Source organism: Gossypium arboreum, chromosome 3, assembly GCF_025698485.1.
Source record: "Gossypium arboreum isolate Shixiya-1 chromosome 3, ASM2569848v2, whole genome shotgun sequence".
In the NCBI taxonomy this organism is placed as follows: Eukaryota; Viridiplantae; Streptophyta; class Magnoliopsida; order Malvales; family Malvaceae; genus Gossypium; species Gossypium arboreum.
The window spans coordinates 130,499,703-130,523,483 of record NC_069072.1 but is presented as its reverse complement, the minus strand read 5'-3'; the positions used below and the strand labels follow the sequence as shown (position 1 = coordinate 130,523,483).

The following is a 23,781-nucleotide window of genomic DNA, read 5'->3' as shown; positions in this document are numbered from 1 at the left end:
ACTCGGTTGGAAAGTCAAAGCCACTATTAAGCTTGTACTTAACCCTTATGTACTTGCAGTGATTTAGACGAAGATTCGAAGACCAGTTGGTAATGATGGATTCCACATCTTCGCAAGGAGAGAAATAGAATAAACCCATCGAACCCTCTCGATTGCAGACATTCAACTGATACAAATTCTGAAAAACAACGATCAGTGGCACTTCTTTGCATCGGCTGCATTCGAAGAAGTATACCATTGCAACCCACCATGAAAAACCAAATAACTGCCCCAGTTATCTTGTACTCGTCGAAAATGTGGCATAAAAAAAGGGTTGAATGGTAAATGGAAACCTGCCTCTATCACGTGCAATGGAAGTAAAAACTATCGCCGTTGGTGTCACTCAACTGATTTAATCCTTCAGGGATTGATAAGTCATAAGCGAAGTTTGGCATTTGAATTCCCTAAGCAGCCAAAATGTGATTCATTTCTTCCACTTTCGTAATGCAAACGTAGGCCTTAACGTCCACAGGAGTACTCGCTTCACAGCGTCGTAGGGGGATGTTTTGAATAACACAACCACTTCCTCTAGTCCTAGCCATGGTGTTCTAATAAAACTAGAAAAAATCGAAAGAATGATGGAAAAATTAGGGAGATTACCTCTGAAACTGTCCTTCTCAACAATTGTTTCTTTTCCAAAATCTCGAATTCAAACAATGTAATTTTTAAGGCTCAAGTAAACTCCTTTTAAAAGGTTTTTTTTTTTTTTTTGCACTTTAACAATTCGTATATCTGAGAACAAAGACATAATTAGTTGCGTACAGCTATACCCCCTATTGACACATAACGAAGTGTACGTTGCAGATTAAGTTATAAAGCGTATTCAGTAAGCTTCTCCTTATATATTACTTCTCGTCTCATAGAACCAGGTTCCAAGAAGAGTCACTTTATAACTCTTCTTCGAACTAGGTGGGGGACATGTTGTTATGATACTCATTATTACCGACCTATAACCTGATTGAGTACGGGTCAGATTCTACATGGTTCGCACTTCAAGCTCATGTAACACTATGAGTTCGTACATGAGATCACACGATGTGGGTTTGCACGCCATCACATAGGTGAACCCCTATCGTATAAACACGTGTTAGACCTAGAGTAAAGTACGTGTCAACATGCATGGAACCTACCTATGACATCACATCTATGAACATAATATCATATAAATACATAGCTTCGCGATCTAAAAGACACACAGAAACACTCAACAAGAATGAAATTTTGGATAAAACTTAAAAGCTTTTTTTTAATCGAATATTTAATAAGGATGATTTAAAATGCAAATTAAGAAAGGATGAGAACAGGGAAAAGAGAAGGGAAGAAAAAAAGGAAAGTTCCCACTTCTCATACTAATAATAAAAGGGCATTGGGATTTGGTGGGTTTGGATTTTTTTTTCTTCTAATTTTATGTGCTTAATTTAGATTTGTTAATTCGAGACCTTGGTTAGTATTAAATTTTAATAAATTTGGATGGGATCAATTTGAATTTTTAAATTTTTTACTTCATTTAATTTTAGATTAGTTTTGAGTTGAACTTATTCAATTTTTTTAATAATCTTTTGAAGCTATTTGTTCAAGTCATTTAGATTTTAGGTTTGTTTTAAGTTTAGATTGTTGACTTTGAATGATCAATTTTTTCTTGTATTCTCCATATTTGTTTTATTGTTTATATTTGGGTTTGTGGTTGTCCCTTACAACAATACCATCTCTAAAGTTTTAACATGTAATATCCCGAAAATTTTTATAGTAAAATATTATCCGTGATATAGTAAAATAAGGAAATAAAGTAACAAAAAGGGAAATTTTGAGTTATTTCAATATTGGGAAGTATATTATGACATATTGATTCAAGAAAGGATTAAATTGTAAAAGTGAGAAAAGTTTTGTGGCCCAAGAGTAAATACTCAAAATTTGAAGGATTAAAGTGTAAATATGAAAAGTTGAAGGACTAATAGTGCAAATATTTTAAGGGTGGAATGATCTAGAAACCAAGGAAAATTGATGAATTAGGACCAAATTGAATAGGTGAAAAATTATGAGGGACTAAATTGCAATTTTACCAAATTAAATGATGACTCAAGAATGGAATTTTAAAAGATCACGAAGGGCAAAATGGTCAATTGGAAGAGAGAGAAATCTAGAGACAATGATGATGTTGGAGATATTTTAGATAAATTAAATAAATAAATATTAGTTTACTAATACTTTAAAATTGATTTTTAAATGATATTTTATTATTTTATTATTTTATTTAATATATATATATATATATATATATATATATATATATATGTAAGGAAAGAAAGGGGAGGATGATATGATCACCTTTCTCATGCAACTAACGTGAGAAGAAGAAGAAGAAAGAAAGTTTTCCTTTTCTTACAATTTAGTCCTTCCTCCAAAAATTTATTATTTTCACCTAAAAATTGAAAGAATTTCCATAGCCATCAAGAGACAAAGATAGCAAGGAGATGATGGGAGCAAGAATATCAAGTTGGATTCAAGAAATAGAAGCTGGAGGAGAAAGAAAAATCAAGTTAAAGATTGAAGTCAATAAGAAAAGGTAAGTACATCAAGATTTCAATATGTTTTTAAGTTTGGTATTATTAACAAAGCATGGAAATAATGTTATAGTAGAGTTTTCTTACATAAGGTCTTATGTTCTTGATATGTTAGTGAAGAGAAAATAAGAGAAAGTGATGAGAAATGGTGTAGAAAAAGAAAATAAGGGTGTTATAACATGGTAATTAATATCTTGCACTAAAACAGTTCTGGACAGCAACAGTAATATAACTTTGAAAAATCATCAAAAATTTTAGAAATCAAATTATAGGATGAATAAAATATGAGATTAAATATTGTTTAGTCTAGTTTCTTATAGAATAAACGGTGTAAGTAATGGATTTGTAAATCATGAGATATAATGAATTTTGTGATACAAGGTTAGAATGAATTTGGGTTCCCCTGTTCTGACTTTGGAAAATCATAAAACATTGGATAGAAATAATTAGGGGCTTAAATTTATATTTTTAGAATCTTTAATGAGTCTATTTTCAATATAAATAAACATGAATGTCATTTGAATTCTGTACAAGGAGATAATTAATTTTTAGTGAAGAAGGGTCAGAACTGTCAGACAACATAATAGGGGTAACTTTAAAGAATAAACTGTACTTATTGGCTAAAAATAAAATTCTGAAAATTTTATGGAAAGAATATATATGAGTCTAGTTTCAGGGAAAATTAGCGGATCTTAATTTGGAGCTCTATAGCTCTAGATATAAATAATTTAGTGACTATGACACAGATAGACAGTTTGAATATTCATAAAAGTAAATAATAAAAATTATAGATGATGTTACTTCCAAGTGTGTTATATACATTAAGGATGTGGAATGGAGAGGAGGAGGAGGAAAATATATATGAATATTCAGCTAGCATGGCTAATTTGCATGTTTTAGGCTTAAGGACTAAATTGAATAAAAGTAAAACTTCAGGGGGCAATTTTATAAAAATGTCAAAATGACCAAATTGAAGGGAATGAATTGTTTTATTATCTAAATTAATAAATTGAATTAAATTGTCAATTTAAGATCGAGTGAAAATTAGAAAAATGGTAAATTACCAAAATGTCCCTGAATCTTGATATTTTTGCAATTTCGCTATGTAAGTTCGTATAACTTGAATTATATTCTTAAATGCTTGAAATGTATGTTATTGATGTGAATATGATTTGAAAGTTCATTGTATGAAAATTTATGAAACATTGATATATTTGATAAAAAGGGGAAGAAATCCCGGTTGAATGAAAGGAAATTTCGATGGATCTCTGAGAAGGAATTGACGGTAAAAAGGATCTAGCCCGGACGGGTAATCCTACCCTGATATAGTCCTCCCGAAGAATATGTGGAAAATGGATTTAGCCAGACGGGTAATCCGAATTAGGGTCCAATTTAGCTTTGGTGGTAATTGGATCCAAGCTCATTAGAGTAATTGTCGTTGCGAGGGATTTAGCTTTGGATGGTAATCCCGACAATACTCTATGAGTTTATATTACAGGGGATTTAGCCTGGATTGGTAATCCCACTGTAAGGATGAGGTTCGCGAGAGTGTGCTCTCTGATATGAAATGTGTAAGACCATGGTTGAAAGATACCATGGCAATTTGATATGAAATGAGTAAGACCATGGTTGAAAGATACCATGGCAACCTGATATGAAATATGTAAGACCATGGTTGAAAGATACCATGGCAACGTGATATGAAATGAATAAGACCATGGTTGAAAGATACCATGGCAACATGACGGGAAATGAATAAGACCATGGTTGAAAGATACCATGGCAACGTGATATGAAATGAATAAGACCATAGTTGAAAGATACCATGGCAACATGACAGAAAATGAGTAAGACCATAGTTAAAAGACACTATGGCATCATGTCAAAGATAAATAAGACCGTGGATGGGAGACGCGATGACATCTATTGAACAATTGATATTCAGGTAATATGCATCAGATGACGAATGGTTATATAAAATGGTTGTGTGAAATGTTTACAAGAACTGGTCATATGGAAATATATGTACAAAATAGTTGTATGAAATAATTATGAAGATAGATAAACGAAATAAGAATAAGTACATGGAATATAATTTATGTTAAGTTTGATATAAACTTTACGGAATAAATATACATAAAATATATGGAAATAATGGAGCATGAAATATTGATATAATGAAATAATTGATATATACTTATGAAGAAACGGTAAGAGAATGATATGTTTCATGACATGTACATATATGATTATCTTTGATATGTTGATACAAGGAAATTATGTAAGTAAAGACAATTATTAAACTCAAGTGTGACATGTCGAGAAAATAAGTACATCAATGTTGAATTTATATGAAATATGTGCAAGTATACTAACAATGATGTGGCTTGACGCTTAGACAAGTGTCAAGCTATTGATTGAATGGTAACATATTTAATTATAAGAAGCATTGAAATAGTAAGTACTTAGATGAAAATAAAATTTAAGATTTTGTGAAATTTTTTTTTATGATCTCGATTTAATTCCGGTTGGTTTTTAATGTATGTTTGGGGCTTCGAGGGCCCAATAAAGAGACGTTATTCTTATTTTCAAAATATGAATAATAAATGACTCAGAATTATCTGAAAATGTTCAGTAAACTCCAGTAATGCCTCGTACCTATTCCGGCAATGGATACGGGTAGGGGGTGTTACAGAACATGTGTCTTTCATTGAAAATGTAACCCAACTCTTATTGGTGATGTTGAATGATCAATTTATGTTGCATTGGATGTAACTTCAAGTTGATGGAGTCAATTTTTGAGTTTGGATTGAAAATTGACGAATCTAACTCGATCTTAGTTGTTATATATATATTGCAGGGAGAAAGTATTATATAAGCCCTTTCTACGCTCGTGTGTCCAACCGTATGCTCACCCGTGTAACTCACTGACTTAATTCACATGTCTATGTGTCAACCTGTGTGCTAGCCCGTGTGACTCATTGACTTGGTTCACACGCCCGTGTATCAACCCGTGTGCTAGCCCGTATGAATCTTGTACCTAACACGCTCAGGGTACATACCCGTGTGTGACACACGGTCATGTGACAGCCCGTGTCGTAGGACGTGTGTGTCCAAAAATGACCAAGTTCATGCTATTTCCTCACCCAAATACATAGGTACCTAAATCAATTCATAATACATGTTCACAAGTCTATAAACAGATCTTTAAACAACCAAAATATGTCATTTTCAATTACCTAACACCATGCCAAGTATCATATACCAAACACATTTTAATGCTCATGTTACTAATTATCAAAACAATTATCTATAAGCCATAACATACACCAAACTAACCCATTTCAAACACAACATACCAACTTAATATGACACTTACCATTTCATAGACTCATACTCAAATTTACCTAAAGTTTAACAACTATACTATAAATCCTAATCATCAAGTACCAAACATCACACATAGCCATGAAATATAGCATAATAACCATTAGCCCTATTACATGTCATATAAGTCAAATGTTTACAAAATCTACCAAAAGAGTCATCAGGATAGTGTGATTCTGTTAGTTGATCTGATCTCCTGATCACAAAACATATCCTACAAAACAAAAGACAAGACATGAATAAGCTACTTGAAGCTTAGTAAGTTCGCTAAATTAACAATAAATCTTACCAAATTAACACAACAAACCAAATTATAAATTTAAAAATGAAGTTATTGTCAAACACAGCTCATAATAGATGAGTATTACACAGTGCTTTAATTTACATTACATTCTCAACCATTGCATTAATAAGATCTAATCTTAGATAATTAGAGGGTATCACTCATTTGAGTTCAATTTCAGAGTATTGACCGACTCACGATGTTACTCACACAAGCTGTAGAGAATCAGCAACAGGTGCAAGATCTCAAGCCATCATTACGATCTGCATCACCGGTACATAGTACCTACTAAAATTAATCACCGACTCATGATGCTACTCACACAAGCTGTAGAGAATCTGCAATAGATGCAGAATCTCAACTATCGCTAAGGTTTGTATCACCGGCTCAAGGCCTGATTGTTGATATTTATACTCATTTATCATGCAATCTCCAATCATTCAAAAGTCAAGTATAACATTGAATATATTCATAACATACATGAAATAAAATAAATCCAATATAAAAATAATGACACGAACTTACAGAACTATTCTGCAGTAGCAGTTCAAGTACATGGACTACTCCGAAACCTTTTATTTTCCGCGATTGTCAAAAGGTTCTTGATCTAAAATAATAATTCCATTCAATTAACTAAGTCAACAAGAGAAAATAAATCATTTTATCAAATTAAAACCCTTATTGACATTTTAAAAAATTTCCCTAAACTTTTCACTTTCGTTCAATTTAGTACTTAAGCCTCAAATCATGCAAATTAACCCTTTTTATTGAACTTAAGTTTAGCTGAAAATTCAATGACTTCAATACAGTCCACTTTTAAAATTTATGTCTTAACAAGTCTTTATAATTTTATCACTTTAACATTTTAATCCTTAAACCTTAAAATCATCAAAAATTATTTTACAAAATAGTTCTATCTAACAACCATAATCAATAACCTTCCATAAAATTTCATAATGACTCAAGCTCAACAATGGCACAACTCAAAATATTTAACAGTTTCACAAATTAGTCCTCGGGTTAGCTAGATTAAGCTAATACGAGCTCAAAAACATAAAAATCACTAAAAATGAGCTTAGTTTCATTTACCAATTTAAGCTTTGAAATTTCAAGCATGAAAACCCTAGTTTTGACTTTGTTTCCGTAGAGAAGATGAATAGAAAAGAAAAAAAAATCTCATCTTAATTTTAGCTTTAATTTAATATATATACCTTGGTTTTTTTGTAAATATTTTAACTATCTTAATTAAATCTTAATAATCAATATTAAGCCTAATTAAACTATCCACATATGCATATCATCATTTAAATCCACTAACTTAACTCAAATGGGTTAAATTATTCATTTAGCCTCTTTAATTAAATAACCTAACTTTTGCAGCTTTTACGATTTAGTTTTTTTACTCAATAAACTATTTAAATGATAAAAATTTCTAACTAAAATTTAATACGACCCTAAAGATATCATAAATATTAAATAAATAATATTTACGGATTATTATATCAGAATTGTGGCCTCGAAACCATTATTTTCGACACTACTAGAAATCGAGCTATCATAACTCTCCTCCCTTAGGAAATTTCATACCTAAAATTTCTTACTAGTAAATAGATTCGGGTATCGTAATCTCATTGAGTCTTCAGTTTCCTATGTAGCTTCCTCAACCCCGTGACGATTCCAAAGAACTTTAACTAACGGTACTCTCTTGTTCCGAAATTCTTTTATTTCAGTGCCAAAACTCTGATCAGTTCTTCAGAATACGATAAGTCTGACTGTATCTCAACATCACAAAGAGTGATCACATGTGAAAGATCTGACCTATACCTGCTCAGCATTGAAATGTGAATAACATTGTGGATCTTTTCAAGTTCTAGAGGTAACGCTAATTTGTATGCTACAGGACCAATCCTCTTTGTGATCTCATACGGCCTGATAAACCTTGGACTCAAGTTTCCTTTTCTGCCAAATCGGAGTACTTTCTTCCAAGGTGAAACTTTCAAGAACACTAAATCGCCAACAACGAACTCTATATCTTTCATTTTTAAATTAACATACGATTTTTTAAGATCCGATGCTGCCTTCAAACAGTCATAAATTATCCGTACCTTATCTTTAGTCTCCCGAACTAAATCAGTACCAATCAGCTTGGATTCACTTAACTCTGACCAATACAGCGGTATTATACATTTTTTTCCATACAAAGCCTCAAACGGTGCCATTTTAACGCTAGATTGATAGTTGTTATTATACGCAAATTCTGCTAACGGTAGATACATTTCCCAGCTACCTTCAAACTCAAGTATATAGCACCGTAACATATCTTCTAGAATCTATATTACTCATTTTGATTGCCCATATGTCTGCGAATGATACATTGCACTGAAATTAAGTTTAATACCCAGAGTTTCGTGAAGCTTACCCCAAAATTTTGAGGTAAATCTCGAATCTCTATCATAAATAATAGATAACGACACTTCGTATAGTCTAACAATCTCTGATACATATAACTTTGCTAACTTCTCGAGCGAATAATCAGTATGGATTGGAACTAAATGAGTTGATTTGGTCAATTTATCGATAATAACCCAAATCGAATAATTTTTTCTCTATGCCATTGGTAATCCTGAAACGAAGTCCATCGTAACTCGCTCCTATTTCCACTCAGGGATAGTAATAAGCTATAATAATCCTGACGGTACCTGGTGTTTAGCTTTCACCTATTGGCAAACCAGACAATTAGTTACAAATTCAGAAATCTCACACTTCATACCTGGCCACCAATACATTCTCTTCAGATCATTAAACATCTTAATACTACCCAGATGAATGGAATATATAATATTGTGAGCCTCTGATAAGATATCTCGTTTTAGTTCTGAATTATTTAGAACACACAACCACTTACGGAAATACATCATACTCTCAGTTTCCACGGTAAATTTAGTATTCGGATTATTCTAGATTTGCCCTTGTTTAGCTATCAACTTCGGGTCGTCATCTTGCAATTCCCGAATCTGCTGCAAAAATAATGGCCTAGCCTTCAATTCTGCTAAAACAGAATAATCATTCTCCATTGAAAAATGAGCATTAAATGCTCTCAAAGTGAATAAAGATTTTCAACTTAATGCATCTGCAACAATAGTAGCTTCCCTCGGATGATAGTCAATTACAAGGTCATAATCTTTTAGTAGTTCTAGCCACCGTTACTGTCTCAAATTCAGCTTCTTTTGAGTCATCAGATACTTCAGACTTTTATGATTAGTAAATATATGATATTTTTCACTGTAGAGATAATGATGTCATATCTCCAGAGCAAAAACAATAGTTGCTAGCTCTAAGTTGTGAGTCGGGTAGTTCCTCTCATATGGTTTTAACTAACGAGAAGCATAAGCTATTACTTTCCTGCCCTACATTAATACACACCCTAGTCCACTAATAGACGCATCACTGTATACAACAAATTCTTTCCCAATTCAGACTATGTCAATATTGGAGCTTCTATCAACATTCTCTTTAGCTGAATAAAAATCTATTGGCACTCATTTATCTAGACAAATCAAACATTCTTCTGTAGAAACTTAGTCATTGGTGAGGCTATTATAGAGAAGTTCTTAACAAAGCAATGATAATAACCTGCTAATCCCAGAAAACTTCGTACTTCTTAAAAATTTTTTGGGGCCTTCCAGCTAACAATGGCAGAGATCTTATTCGGATAAACACTTTTCCCATCTGTAGAAACCACGTGCCTAAGAAATCCAACCTCTCGAAGCCAGAATTTACATTTGATGAATTTTGCATACAAACGTTTTTCGCGTAGAATTTGTAGTACATTTCTCAAATGCTGGGCATGCTCAGATTCTGTTTTAAAGTAGATCAGTATATCATCAATATATAAAACTATAAATCTATCTAACTGAGGCTGAAAAGTCTGGTTCATCAAATCTATGAAAGCAGCAAGAGCATTAGTTAATCCAAAAGGCATTGCCAAAAGTTCATAGTGACCGTATCAGGTTCGAAATGCAGTCTTCAGTTCATCACAGTCTTTTACTCGCATATGGTAATATCTTGATCTAAAATCTATCTTAGAAAACACAATTGCATCTTTCAACTGATCAAACAACTCATCAATACGAGGCAAGGAATATTAGTTCTTTATCGTCACCTTGTTCAACTGTCTGTTGTAATCTATACACAGTTTCAACGAATCGTCTTTCTTTTTCATGAACAGCACTAGTGCACCCCAATGAGATACATTTGGTCAGATGAAACCTTTGTACAATAAGTCTTGCAATGTGCTTTAAGTTCTTTCAACTCGGTTGGTGCCATTCTATGTGGTGAAATCAATATCAGTACAGTCTCAGGTATCAAATCAATAACAAATTCAATTTTACGCTCAGGTGGCAATCTCGGTAACTCCTCAAGAAATACATCTATAAATTCATTAACAATGGGTACCTAATCTAACTTCGACCCAAAATCTTGAGTATCCAATATGTAAGCCAAGAATGCCTCATAGCCCTTACGAATCATCTTTCGTGCAGAAATAGTTGAAACAACCCTGGTAACACTATTTAATCTACCGGACTCAATTGTAATCAACTCACCTGAATGGCATCTCAAATCAATTTGTTTCTATCTCTAACTTACTACAGCATTATATAATGTTAATCAATCCATTCCCAGGATTATATCAAATTCGTGAAAGGGTAGCAGCATCAAATGGGCGGGAACTTAACAACCCTGAACTCTCAGTAGACATTTACGACATACAAGTTAATTAGTACACTTTGACCCAGTGGATTTGTACCTTGAACATCAAACTCAGGTAACTCGACAGATAAATTTTTATTACTTGCCAATGCAGTGCAAATATATGAATAAGTTGACCCAGGGTCAATCAAACATATACAGTAACATGAAAGAGATAAAATATATCGGTAACAATACCAGGTGCAGTAGCCTCCTCTCTGGCCCGTATAGCATAAGTTCATACAGGTGCTCTAGCCTTAGATCTAGTAGTTATGTCCCTAGTATCGCCACAATTTATACATGTGTTACTACTTTGACCAGGGCATCTGTCTTTTTGCGGTGTAGTCGGGGGTTTTACACTCTGATGATCCTTTTCTTCCGGTATTTTTAGACAATTCCGTACAGAATGATTAACTACCCCACATTTGAAACAGGCACCCTCTTTAAGCTTACACTCACCAATATGAAATCTACCACAGTGTTCACACACTAGTTTTAAAGCATTACGGACACTAGCTACATTATTTGCAGATCGACTCTGAAATTTTAGATCTGACTGTTAAGGTCTGTTATTGCTCAGAAACCCGGATGGTAACACGGTTATTGTCTTCTTTTGCTTTCTTCAAAAGTGGTGCAAAAAATTATTTAGAAAATTTTCTTTTATTGAATTTTCGAGCCTTCTTTTCCCTCTGCCTCTTATTATTATAGATTTCTTCCAACTTTGTGTCCGATCAAACAACACCACAAACTATCGTATTTTTGTTATTGCCAATCATCATCTTAATTTTATCATTTAACCCGTTTTCAAAACGAATACACATTTATTCCTCTGTCGGCACAATTTCTAGAGCATACTTACTAAAGTGTACAAACTCTCTCTCGTACTAGGCCACTAACTTATTTCCTTGTGTCAATTCCAGGAATTCTTTCTTTTTTTGATCCAGATACCTTTTACTGATGAACTTCTTTTTAAATTCTATTTTGAATAATTCCCAGTTGATGTTATGCCTCGGTAACACGCTGTCAACATCAACCACCAGTTGTAAGCCTCGTCTTTCAATAGTGATGTTGAACATCTAAAATAATCTTCAAGAGAATAGGTTATCTCATAAAAAATCAATTGAATGTTTTTTAACCAGTATTCAACTCTAATGGATGAGTCCTGCCTCGAAATTCTTCAGCCCCATATTTTCTGACTTTATCAACAGGAACTTGACGACTCAGTTCAGCCATTGAAGAGGGTAGAGATACTACAGAAGGTACAACATGATGTACAACAGGGTGTGCAACAGGGGGTACAACAGAGGGTGGAGGTTGCTGAGCCATTGGATTATTTCTCATGAATTTAGAAAACCACTGTTCCATTAAACCAAAGAACATATTTTTTACTTCATTTTTAGACATCTGGGGAAACAGTATACTATGAATCGCATCAGAATCAATAGTCAGAATATTATTGTTTACTTCATTAGTCTCATCTCGTTCAGTATCAAATGACATCTTTAAATATCTACAAGAAAACAGGGGTTAGATCGAATCAACCAATATCACACTATCACAAGTTTATATGGTATGTAATTCTAAACTTTAAATACGCTATGTTCAATCTGAGAATTGACCAAACCATAGTTCTACTACCACTAAATGTAATATCCTAACCCATTTTCGTCGCTAGAATAAGGTTACAGAGTATTACTGTACAAAATAGAACATTTTATAACCAATGACAATTATTTTTTCAATTTAATTTAATAAATAATTTTCATATATTTATAAATATATCATTTAATTTTATGAAATCAAAATGGAATAATCATGCATTTACAAGCCTTAAATCAAGTCTATGTGGCCTTAAAAATAGTTTTCAAGTGAACAGGGACCAAATCGGAACAAATCAGAGCATTTCTGGATAAATTGAAAAATTTCATCCATAGGGGTCACACGGTCGTGTACCCAAGTCATGTGACAGAGCCTAGACCGTGTGGCTCCTACAAGGTCGTGTGGTTATACCACAGGCTCGTGTGTCCAACCGTATGCTCACCCGTGTAACTCACTGACTTAGTTCACTCGCCCGTGTGTCAACTCGTGTGCTAGCTCGTGTGACTCACTGACTTGGTTCACACACCCGTGTATCAACCCATGTGCTAACCCGTATGAATCTTATAAAATTAAATGATATATTTATCAATATGTGAAAGTTATTTATAAAATTAAAATATATGTTATAAAATATTATAACTCTCCCTCGGAAATGCTTCCCCTAGTCCCGGGTCACAAAGACCTAGACTATGTCTTGAGGAAGGTAATTGTATATTCTTCCCCTCAATTAGGAGACAATTGTTACACCCCGTCAAGCAAGGCTAGATGGTAAGCTGCACAAAAAGTACAAACGACTCAGAAGGTCAGCTCCACAAGTAATGTGAGCAAACCCATTAAGGGAACCCCTCGACTTGACGACTAAATGGGCCCTACCCCGTACTTACCACGCTAGATTTCAACTACCACATTTCATCTAAGGTGACAATGGCGGAGCCAGGGGGTTGGCAGGGGTCTTGACCCACCATTATTTTCCATTTTGGCCTTTTATAATTTATAAAATTTTAAATTATTAATGGTAAATTGCACTTTGGTCCCCCTAAATATAATAAAAATTTAATTTAATCTTTTAAAAATTATAAATATATAGACTATTAAAATGGTTAGATTATCGTAAAAATATACAATTTAATTCCGCCTCTCAAAAAATATTTTCTAATTCCATCATTATAAGGTGACTCAAAGCACATCATAATATCACTTTACGGGCTAATCACAACATAACATATGGCATCTCAAGATAAAGTCAGCCCAAATGTATATGGCTCAAGGCCTGGAGCAAGGGGCTGGCATCCTACCTTAACTCGGACTCCACCCTACTAGACCACTCTTCGCCTAGTTTTAAAGAGGATGAACCGCCCATCTCAACCCTCAACCTGTGTATCAACATATTGGAGGACACGATACATGTGCTACGAGACAGCTATAATGCGTACGGGGAGTGGACAAGGGAGTGGACAAAGCTGGTTCCTTCATGCTTAAGCCAGGTTTTTCTCTGTTGATTTGTTTTGTTGGATTTATGATAATGTTAGAAACAAATTTTGAGGATGTTACCTGGTCCACGTTATTTAGCTGGGCAAAAAGCATATTTCAACGGGATAATTAGTGTGTGAACACTACAGCGTGAGGCTAAAATTTAGAGGTAATGGTTGGGAACTTCGGGAGGTAGGTTGGGTTAAATTGAATACTGATGGTGCTTAAGTCGAGTACGAGCATGGCATCATTGGATGGAGTTGCGCGAGATGAGCAGGGACAGTGGATGGTGGGGTTTAGTCAAAACCTCGGATATTGTAGTATTGAACAAGCTTTGGTCCGAAAGGGTACGCCGGGTGCAGATAGAAAGTGACTGTATTGAGGCAATCCAGGCATGCAATGGGAGAGATAATAATGCGGCCAATACAACCTTGTCTAGCTTAAGAAACAAAAAACACTGTTTGTGGCTGTGCAACACTACAAAAGGGTCTGTTTGTGGCACTAAATAAGAGAACCAAGGCGTAATTGCTTTTGTAACCTTTTTCTTACCCAAAAAAGAAAATTAATCCTAATATTATTTTTACTAATTAAACCATAACTCGGCAGAACTGAAACAAAAGTCCTACCTTAGAGGGATGCTGCGACCATAGTTTTAATTTATGGGCTTCGACTGTCAGCTTCCTTGCTAAAGACTTGGACCCAATGCTCGTTCATGTTAGAGACCCGGCTCATGTTATTGAATCCGACTCCAAATCATGACTTATTTTTCTTTTAGAGTGTTAGTATGATGAAAAATTATCACTTTTCATATAATTTAATTAGTTGAAATATGATTTCAATATGTAGTATATAAAAGTTAATTTACTTTCCTTAGAATGTAGTATTTTCTTAGGAGTTATTTTCGCACAAGCAATGAAAAATGGTTCCCTTGATAATCAGTCTTGTATAGATAGAAAGTATAAAGAATTTGCTAGGGCAAAATTATTTTTCTTTTATTTGTATTTAGGATTAAGATTCAAAATGAATATTTTGTGATAAATATTTTTAAAATACATTCCATCGATATCAATATTTAATATCAAGATTATTTCAAGTCATATACATTAACACATGAATATATTGAATTTATACCAAAATTTTGTAAATTTTATATATTCACAATCTTGAGTTAATATACAAGGTTTTTTTCCAACTCTATTCATGTAACAAATTCGACCAAAACATGAGCATATTTTTGTGGATTAATTCAAATATTTCTTAATAATAAGATTTATTGAAAATATTAAAATACATGAATTTATATTTTATTAATAAAGATAATTTTAATCAATACTTTTTAATGTAATCCAAATCTTTGTAAAAGTAACTTTCACGATAATGATTTTCTCATCAATCACATTCCATTGGAATTATAATACGTAAAAGCACTAGATTTCTCTTTAGTTCATGTATTATGTGTAAGTTATGGATTTAGCGTTTATACTTTAATTTGATTAATTTTAATCTTTGTACTTTTTATTTTGAAATTTTAGTTTTGATTCAAACAGTAGTAATTAACTCTATTAGGTCAAATGGTTAGTCTCTTATTAGGTGTAAGTTATAGATTAAGTCCTTATTTTTCAATTTAATTCTTTTAAGTTTATATACTTTTCAAATTTTGAAATTTCAATATGGACTCAAATGAAAGCTGTTAAACCTATTAACTAAAATGGTGTGTGTTTTTGTAAGTATTATATAAAAATAACAAAATGACATAATATTATAAATATGATAATATATACTGCATAATATTCTTGAAAATAAAAAAATTAAACGATTATCAATGAATCAGAATTAAAATTTTAAAATTTTAAAATTTAAAAAATAAAGATTAAAAATCACGAAATAGGAATGTGAAACTCAAGACACATTTACAAAAATTTTAAAAATACGAATAATATAGAAATTGGAAATGCAAAACACAAGAATATCATCATTTCAGTAATCTCTACTTGTTATCTCGTACGTCGTACCATCCCAAAATTCATGCAAATCATTAAAAAAAATTATTTTAAAATTAGGTTTTGGGCCGATTTTGAGATTATTTGAGTTACAATACGCACTTTTTATTAATAAGAGTATTGAAAAATATATATATACACTTTTCATCATATAATTACAAAAAAAATCCTAAAAATAACATGAATTAAAATTAAAAATATAAATTATTTGAGAGAAAAATTAATTCAAATTATACTTTTCACTTTGACGTGGTAGAAGTCATCAATTCAAACCTAATCATCTCTAAATTTAATGTGAGTTTTTTTATTTTATCTTATCCTGCCATGATCGAATAAGAATGATAAATTTGACTATCAAACCAAGTCAAATACTTATTAAATAGAAAACATCTTTTGTAAAAACCATTTTTCAAAATGCATTCGCGCTTTTATTTTGTCAACAACAAAACACTTTATTTCTCTAAATAACTTTAAAACCGGCTTAAAATTTAGAAAAAAAATTTAAATCTGTATTTATGACTAATTTTACGAAATATTAGCATACACCAAGTAATAATTATTCAAACATATATTATATATAATTTTATTGATTATTCTTATAACTTAAAAATTCATAATTTTCAATTAATTACAATTAATAATATATTTAAATCATATTTTTCAAGAATAATAATAGGCCCATTTAATCAAGTCACCAAACTAATACATTGAATTTAAAAATAAAATAAAATTTCGGAAAACATAAAATTAATCATTGATCATTAATCATTAATATATTAATTGTAATATTCAAATTCAAATTCTCCGACCTCAAAAAGGTTTCAGCCAAGTTTTGGAAAAAAAAAATTTGAATCCCCACCAAAAAGTAACTTCTACTTTATGCTGTTTGGCGCCTTGGAAAATTTTAGGATTTCCTCAAAATTTTCATTTTCCCAATTTCTTTTCATTTCATCCTTATCCATTTCCCCCACACCCTTTATTTCTTCCTTTTTCCGAGATCTAAACCCAGAATTGGATTTGGGAATTTCCCCCTTTTTTTTCCTTTTGGACAAATTAATATAAACCACACATTCATTCCACAAATGACAAAGTTATAAAATTTTAATAAATAAATAAATAAAAGTACAAAAAATAAACACAAATATCAAATAACTAATACAAGTTGATTCAAGAAAAATAGAATAAAACCTCCATTTTCTTACACTTCCCTTCCTTAAAATCCTTCTCTCCAAACACCCACAATTAACAATAAAGTTAGCACTAAAAAGAAAACTACAAATTAACCAAAGATTACATTTCAAAATGGTTAGATACCCATTAAAGATCCTATTATTTCTGTTCTAAATATATATTTTTAAATTAAAAAAAAAAGGAAAACGCTAAGCATAAACAGAGCCATAAGAAAGAGCCATTAAAAGAACAGCAGCTTGTTCTTCTTCTCCTAACTTGCTTCTTTGCTTTTCAACCTTCGATCTTTGCATCAAAACTTCTTTTCCTAAAGATAATAATCTTTGCTTCAAATTATCCCCTAAATTTTTGGTGTTGCTTGAACTACTTTTTCTGTTGTAGCTGTTTCCATTGATATTCCCTTTCTTTGATTTCTTGTCTTCTCCTTTGTTTAAGCCCAGAATTGCTCTTCTCTTTTTCCTGCTTCTGATCCCACATGCATTACATAGAGACTGTAAAAGAAACACCAAAAAAGGATTAAGAATGAACTGCACTAAATCAGATCAAATTAAGAAAAATAGAGAATAGAAAAATACCTTGGGACCAGCTGGGCCACCTCTCCAAAGAGGGGTTTTAGAGGTACCACAATCAGCACAAACTTTCTTGGTTTCAATGCTTTGATTTGGACTTCCTTTTGGTGAAATCCATTCTGGCGATTTCTTGGTTTGATCTTCAGAACTTGATCCCTATTAGAAAAAGAAAAAATAAATAAAATCAGCTAAAATGAACAAGTTATGAGAAGCTAAAGCCTAGTAAGAGCAATGGATCACTCACTTTTTCACTTGGATCCAACATTTTTTACTTCAAATTTTGAGGATCTGAAACCAACCCAAGTTTTGAAACACAGAAACAAAAAATGAGTAGTGAAAATAAAGCTAGTTTGTATAAGAAAAACAAAAAGATTTAAGAGATCAAAGCAATGAAGAAGAAGAAGAAGAAGAAGAAGAAAGGAAATGAGAGACTGTAGGGAGGGTTTTAAGTTGTGGGTAACCTAAAAAAGTAAAAGGGGTGACATGCAAAAGGGGCGAAGAAGGGAAAGTGAGAGACAGTGAATTGTGACTGAGGAGAGATTTGGAGAGAAAGGTTGAAGGAAAGGAAAAGCAGAGGAAATAAATAAACCGACACCAAAACACCGCACGCAGGGCAGATCTAGAAAACTCCTTTATAAATGGGATGCGAAACCCTAGCGCCGAGCTTCTCAAATGACGAAAATACCACTGGTAGGTATAGTTTTTTATCCCTTGTTGCCACCCGGCAAATTCTCCCTAAAGCCAAAAGAAAATCAACATGAAATAAACAAAAAGGGCGCCATTGTTTTTTCTTTTTCCCCTTTTTTTTCTCTGTTTTTGTTTGGCACTTTGGCTCCAAAATTTTGATTTTGCTGATTGTTTTGCCGGAAAATTTTTAGATTTGATTGAAGCACCTTTTTAATGTTTTGTATTTATATTGTGTCTCGATTAAATTGATAATTAATGGTGAATTTGGATGGACAATGTGTTTACTTGTTGTTAATGTAAAAACAATAGTGGCGGTGAGATTAATTACTGTAGTGATGTTATAGCGTGAGACAAAAAATAAGTTAAACGCATCACATCGCACTCAATCGCCCATCCAAACCTACCTTGAATCAAGTTGAATCTTTAAATGAGAGGCAAAGTTATCTTAATAATGTTTTCTTCATCTATAAAACTTAAAAAATGAAATTTTGCTTCAGATATATCAAACATTTTTCACTTGACTTCGGGGTTAGATCAATTCGATTCATTCAAGTTTTTTTTTTTAATTTTCTTAACTGTCCATTATAATTCAATTCTTTTCGGCAATGTTATTTGAAAAGATCAAATTGATTAGACTAAGAATTGACTAGTATACTAATATAGGCATAAGAATTGAACTGATCGAGCGAATTGTTTAGAAATGTAAAAAATTAGAAATCTAGATTAAAGAATCGACAATTGAACTGGTTTTATAGATTTTTAATACATTATTTTAAATTTTTTATTATTTTTATGAATTTTTAATTATTGTTGAAGAACGATGAAACTGATTCGACCAACTGTCTACTCAATTTATCCAAAAGTCCAATTATTAAAAATTGTTATTTGTTTATTAAATTTCCCATACTAATTTTGAGATTTTGAATTTTTTTATTTACGGTGACAAAATCAAATTTATTTTGTTGCTTTGGAACATTTTTCGAATTTCCAAAAGTTTTTTCATAAATATTTTATAAAAATAATTTTAAGTAAATAATAAATAACCCTTATATTTTTTTTTGAAAAAATATTTGTTATATAGAAAATTTATATTATTTTTACTATTTCAAATGTAAAATATTTATTTGTATATTATAAAATTAAAATTAATTATAAAATTCAATTGACGTGGCTACCAGTTTTTAATTTGTATTCCAAATACCATCGAAACAAATTAGTTCAAATATCTTTTTTATTTATTTTTTTCAAATTTTCTTACTCAGTTAACTCTAGGTAATTTTCAAGTAATTTTTGCCCTAAACTTTATAACTAAGTTTGCTTTAATGTTTATACTTTTTTGTCCATTTTGATACTTAAAATTGATAATTAAGTTCATTTTGATTCTTAAACTTAAAAAATATATAAAAATTAATGATGTAACATTTTAAGATTATATCACAATATTGTTAAGTTCACTTTTTTAAGTGGTGGCATGGCATATGTCCATAGTGTAATATCATCGATCTTTTACATTTTTCCAAGTTCAGAAATCAAAATATATTTACTTGTTAAGTTTAGGCATCGAAGTAAACCCCAAACAAGTACAAATACCAAATCAGACCTAATTGACAAATTTAAGAGTCAAAATTTATAATAACCCTTTTCAAAACACACCGCAAATGACAAATTGGATGTTGAAGATTTTTCACACAAATCATATTTATCATACGTTTCGGTTTTATGTTTGTTTGGGTTATCTATGATATTATTTAAACTCTTGATTTAGTAGGTATCACAACAACTTGGATGAAAAATTATTAAATTTCCCTTATATATTTGAACTAAGCTATTATAAGGGCTTTTTTTCTTTTTACATTTATAATAAAATCAGTATAAAATTTACATATGTTAATATCCGAACTCAGATATCACAATTTATAAAAACTTTTCATCACCACTTTAACCAAAGCTTTGTTTTGATATTTTTAGAGTTAATTGCACCAAAAATTCCTAAAATATGGCTTTCATTTTAAATTGGTCCTCAAGCTTTAAAACATTCTTATTACATTCTCAAACTATCGATATTATATTAATAAGATCCTTCTGTTACTAAATTTGTTGATTTAATTGTTAAATGATGTGCCAAATCTAATGTGACATAATTTAAAATAAGAATTTTAAAGAAAAATGAATATTATAAAAATAATCTTGGTTTTGAGGCTTTTGAAGCTTTTACAAGAACTCTCTCTCTCTCTTTAATTTACTTTACTTTTAGTTTTTAATTTTGAAAGTTATACGACAACATTTTACCTTCTTTTTTTTTTACAAATCATTTTAAATTATGTTACATAAGTTTTCAAGTATCATTTAATGGTTAAATTAATGGTTCCAATAATGGAAGAACCTGAATAATATAATATCGATAGTTTACAACTGTAATTAGAACATTTTAAAGTTTGGGGACCAATTTAGAATAAGATTCATAGTTTGGGGATGTCTGGTTCAATTAACTCGTTTTATACACTTAATTGTTATTATTCAAAGTGTTCCACCACATTGTTTGTATATATTGATAACGATATTGATTGAATTGGTGTCACAAGTCAACGCGATACCAACTTAAGAAAAATGACAAATCATGATAAATAATTAGAGTGCATCTAATATTCTTAAACTGATGTATTTAATTATATATATTTTACTCACAATTTAACCTATTTTTTTTATTTTAAGATCATAAATGTTACATATGTATTATTATTATTATTATTATTATTATTATTATTATTAATTTTAAACTTTACTTTTCATTATTTATTATATATTATTTTTAAATATGCACGGGTTCGAAATACATTATTTTCACTTTTTTTATATTTCGCTGTCAATATAAAATAAAATAAAATGAAATAAAATGATTTCCTCAAAATTCTTCTATTGACCTTTTGAGTATGGAATTGTACTTTTTATAATTATAAGCTCGAGCTAGTTAACGTTGGGCGTATGGAAGTCAAAACAATGATATGAGATAGCGATGTTATTGATTCACCTAATCATATGGTAGAAACAACATTTCTACATGGCATTTTCGCTTTTCTTTTTAATATTTGAATTAATTTATTTTAAATTATCATTAGGCATATAAGATTTTGTTATTACATTATTATGTTTTGTTGGGTAATTTCTTTTATGAGTTGATAATATGATATTACAATAATGTTTTTTCTTTTTTGAAAGGAAAGAAATGCTCTATAAAAAAAACTAAAGAGACTCAAAAGGAAGAGTTACAAATAATTGTAAACCTTCCCCTTTACCAAATGTCATCTTAGCAAAACGATCAGCTTCACTATTTTCTTCTATAGAGATGTATTCAAGAGACCAACTGTCCACTTCAATAATATGAGGATAATCTTAATATTTATTATTGTTTAAATAATATTAAGTCACTTTGACAATGTTATTTTTGTAACAATTTTACCTTAATTCTTATTAACTTCTATCTATTTCCATTAAATCAAAATGAAATAACAATAAATACTAATGAATCAAACTCTCAAATATTCATTGATAATCTAAATCATATAAAATGTATTTATCATCAATATGGAGAAGTAAACCACAAAGTTGTTGTGGAAGAACAAAACCATCTTGAACGGAGCATAAAAAAGTTTAAGGCCGTTGGGGTTCATGGTGCACCCAGTTTTGGGATTTCAAGAATGTCGTTTCGAGATTCTCTTATCTAATCGCTACTAGTTGATGAGATGTTTCATGGGCCGATATTAGTTAAAGAGGTGGATGTGGACTCAAGACTTAGATATAGAGGAGTTGGACATGGATTTGTTGGTTACGGCCATGGTAAGAATCAATAAGGAATGGAAACATAAGCTACGCCAACCATGACAAAAAGTGCTGATCGTAGAACTTCTTGGAAAAACTATCTCGTATAATTCCTTGGTGACTCGGATAACAATGTTATGGAAACTAGAGGATGAGTTTGATTGTATTGACTTGGGGTATGGTTTTTATGCGATGAAATTTGTGAGTGATAAGGATTGTTTGAAGGTACACTAGAGTCCCTAAAAGATAATGGATCATACTTAATGGTTCAACAATGGCAATCTAATTTTCTTCCGGGGTGGGTAGAGGTGAAATCTCCTACTATGTGGATTCATTTACTAGGATTGCCAATAGAATATTTTCATGAATTGTTTCATGTCTCTATTGGAAAATTTGTGGGGAAGCCAATCAAGGTTGACTTTAGCTTGATTGGATTTAATACGACACTAGCAACTTGAGGGAAGTTTGCTAAGATTTGTGTGGTGGTAGACTTTAATAAGTCATTGTTGCCTAAGGTGAAAATTAGGCCTTTACTCAAAGGATCAAATATCAAAGCATTCATGTTATTTGCTTTTCATGCTAGGATCTGGTGGCCTAAATGTAATATTTTTATCAATATACACTTGTAATTTTTCAAAAAAATTGGTTAATAAAACAAATTCATTTATTACGGTTAATATACTTTGTATTATTATCCTCAAATGATTTTTGCATGCAAAGCAAAATAGAAGCAAATGTTGCTCATTGGTTGTCTATTGTTTAAACTGATACTAAGCGGTATTACGTGGTCGGATCATAGTACGAAAAGATAGCTTGTATTTGTAGACGAACCTAAATATGTCCTTAGTCTAATTGAAAATGAGCAAACCAATTGAAAGACTTAATATATCATCTATCAAGTCCAATTGGGGAGATGCCTTATCTTGGGCACCAGAGCAGATGACTCCCAGAAGACAGAGACATAGATGTGACTGACTGGACTGGCAGTATATCGGACAGGACCCAAGCAGAATAGATCCCAAACCCATTTATGAATTTATTCACTTGTGACGTTCATAGTGTGGCATACCTAAATCCTGAGTGGATGGCGGACTATGTATGCGTGACTCGTACACTTTGATGTAAAGCCTGAGTTCAAATAGATAAGGAATCGAAAACTAGTGCGTTAGGTGTACGACTTCTGTAGTATGTAGCGTCATTCATAACAGTGGAATTCATAGCCCAAAACATGGGTAGATGATATTCTCTCATTTGCATTACATGGTTAATGAAAAGTAAACATGGCCACGGGTCGTCTGTCTTTGTGATAGGTGACTTGATCACTATTTGATAGTGATTGACTTTTCATGAAGGAATATGTAATGGTTACCATGAGATAAAATAAAATCATATTGGAAGAACGGATATTATCCAAAGAGATCAATGATATCCTA

General features: G+C 31.5%; 1 protein-coding gene across 2 annotated transcripts; it reads right to left on the bottom strand.

Annotated features, from left to right (window-relative positions):
- Positions 1-17,232: 17,232 nt before the first annotated feature.
- LOC108475402 (GATA transcription factor 15-like) lies at positions 17,233-18,482 on the bottom strand. Of its 2 annotated transcripts, XM_017777364.2 has the most exons (4): positions 18,307-18,482; positions 18,090-18,133; positions 17,852-18,001; positions 17,233-17,767 (listed from the first exon to the last, which is right to left on the bottom strand). In XM_017777364.2, the coding sequence occupies exons 2-4, from the start codon at positions 18,108-18,110 to the stop codon at positions 17,468-17,470; spliced, it is 471 nt and encodes a 156-aa protein (XP_017632853.1). In that variant the 5' UTR covers positions 18,111-18,133; positions 18,307-18,482; the 3' UTR covers positions 17,233-17,467. The 2 variants fall into 2 exon arrangements, with proteins under 2 accessions (XP_017632853.1, XP_017632852.1); XM_017777363.2 differs by having other exon boundaries at positions 18,090-18,482.
- Positions 18,483-23,781: the final 5,299 nt, after the last annotated feature.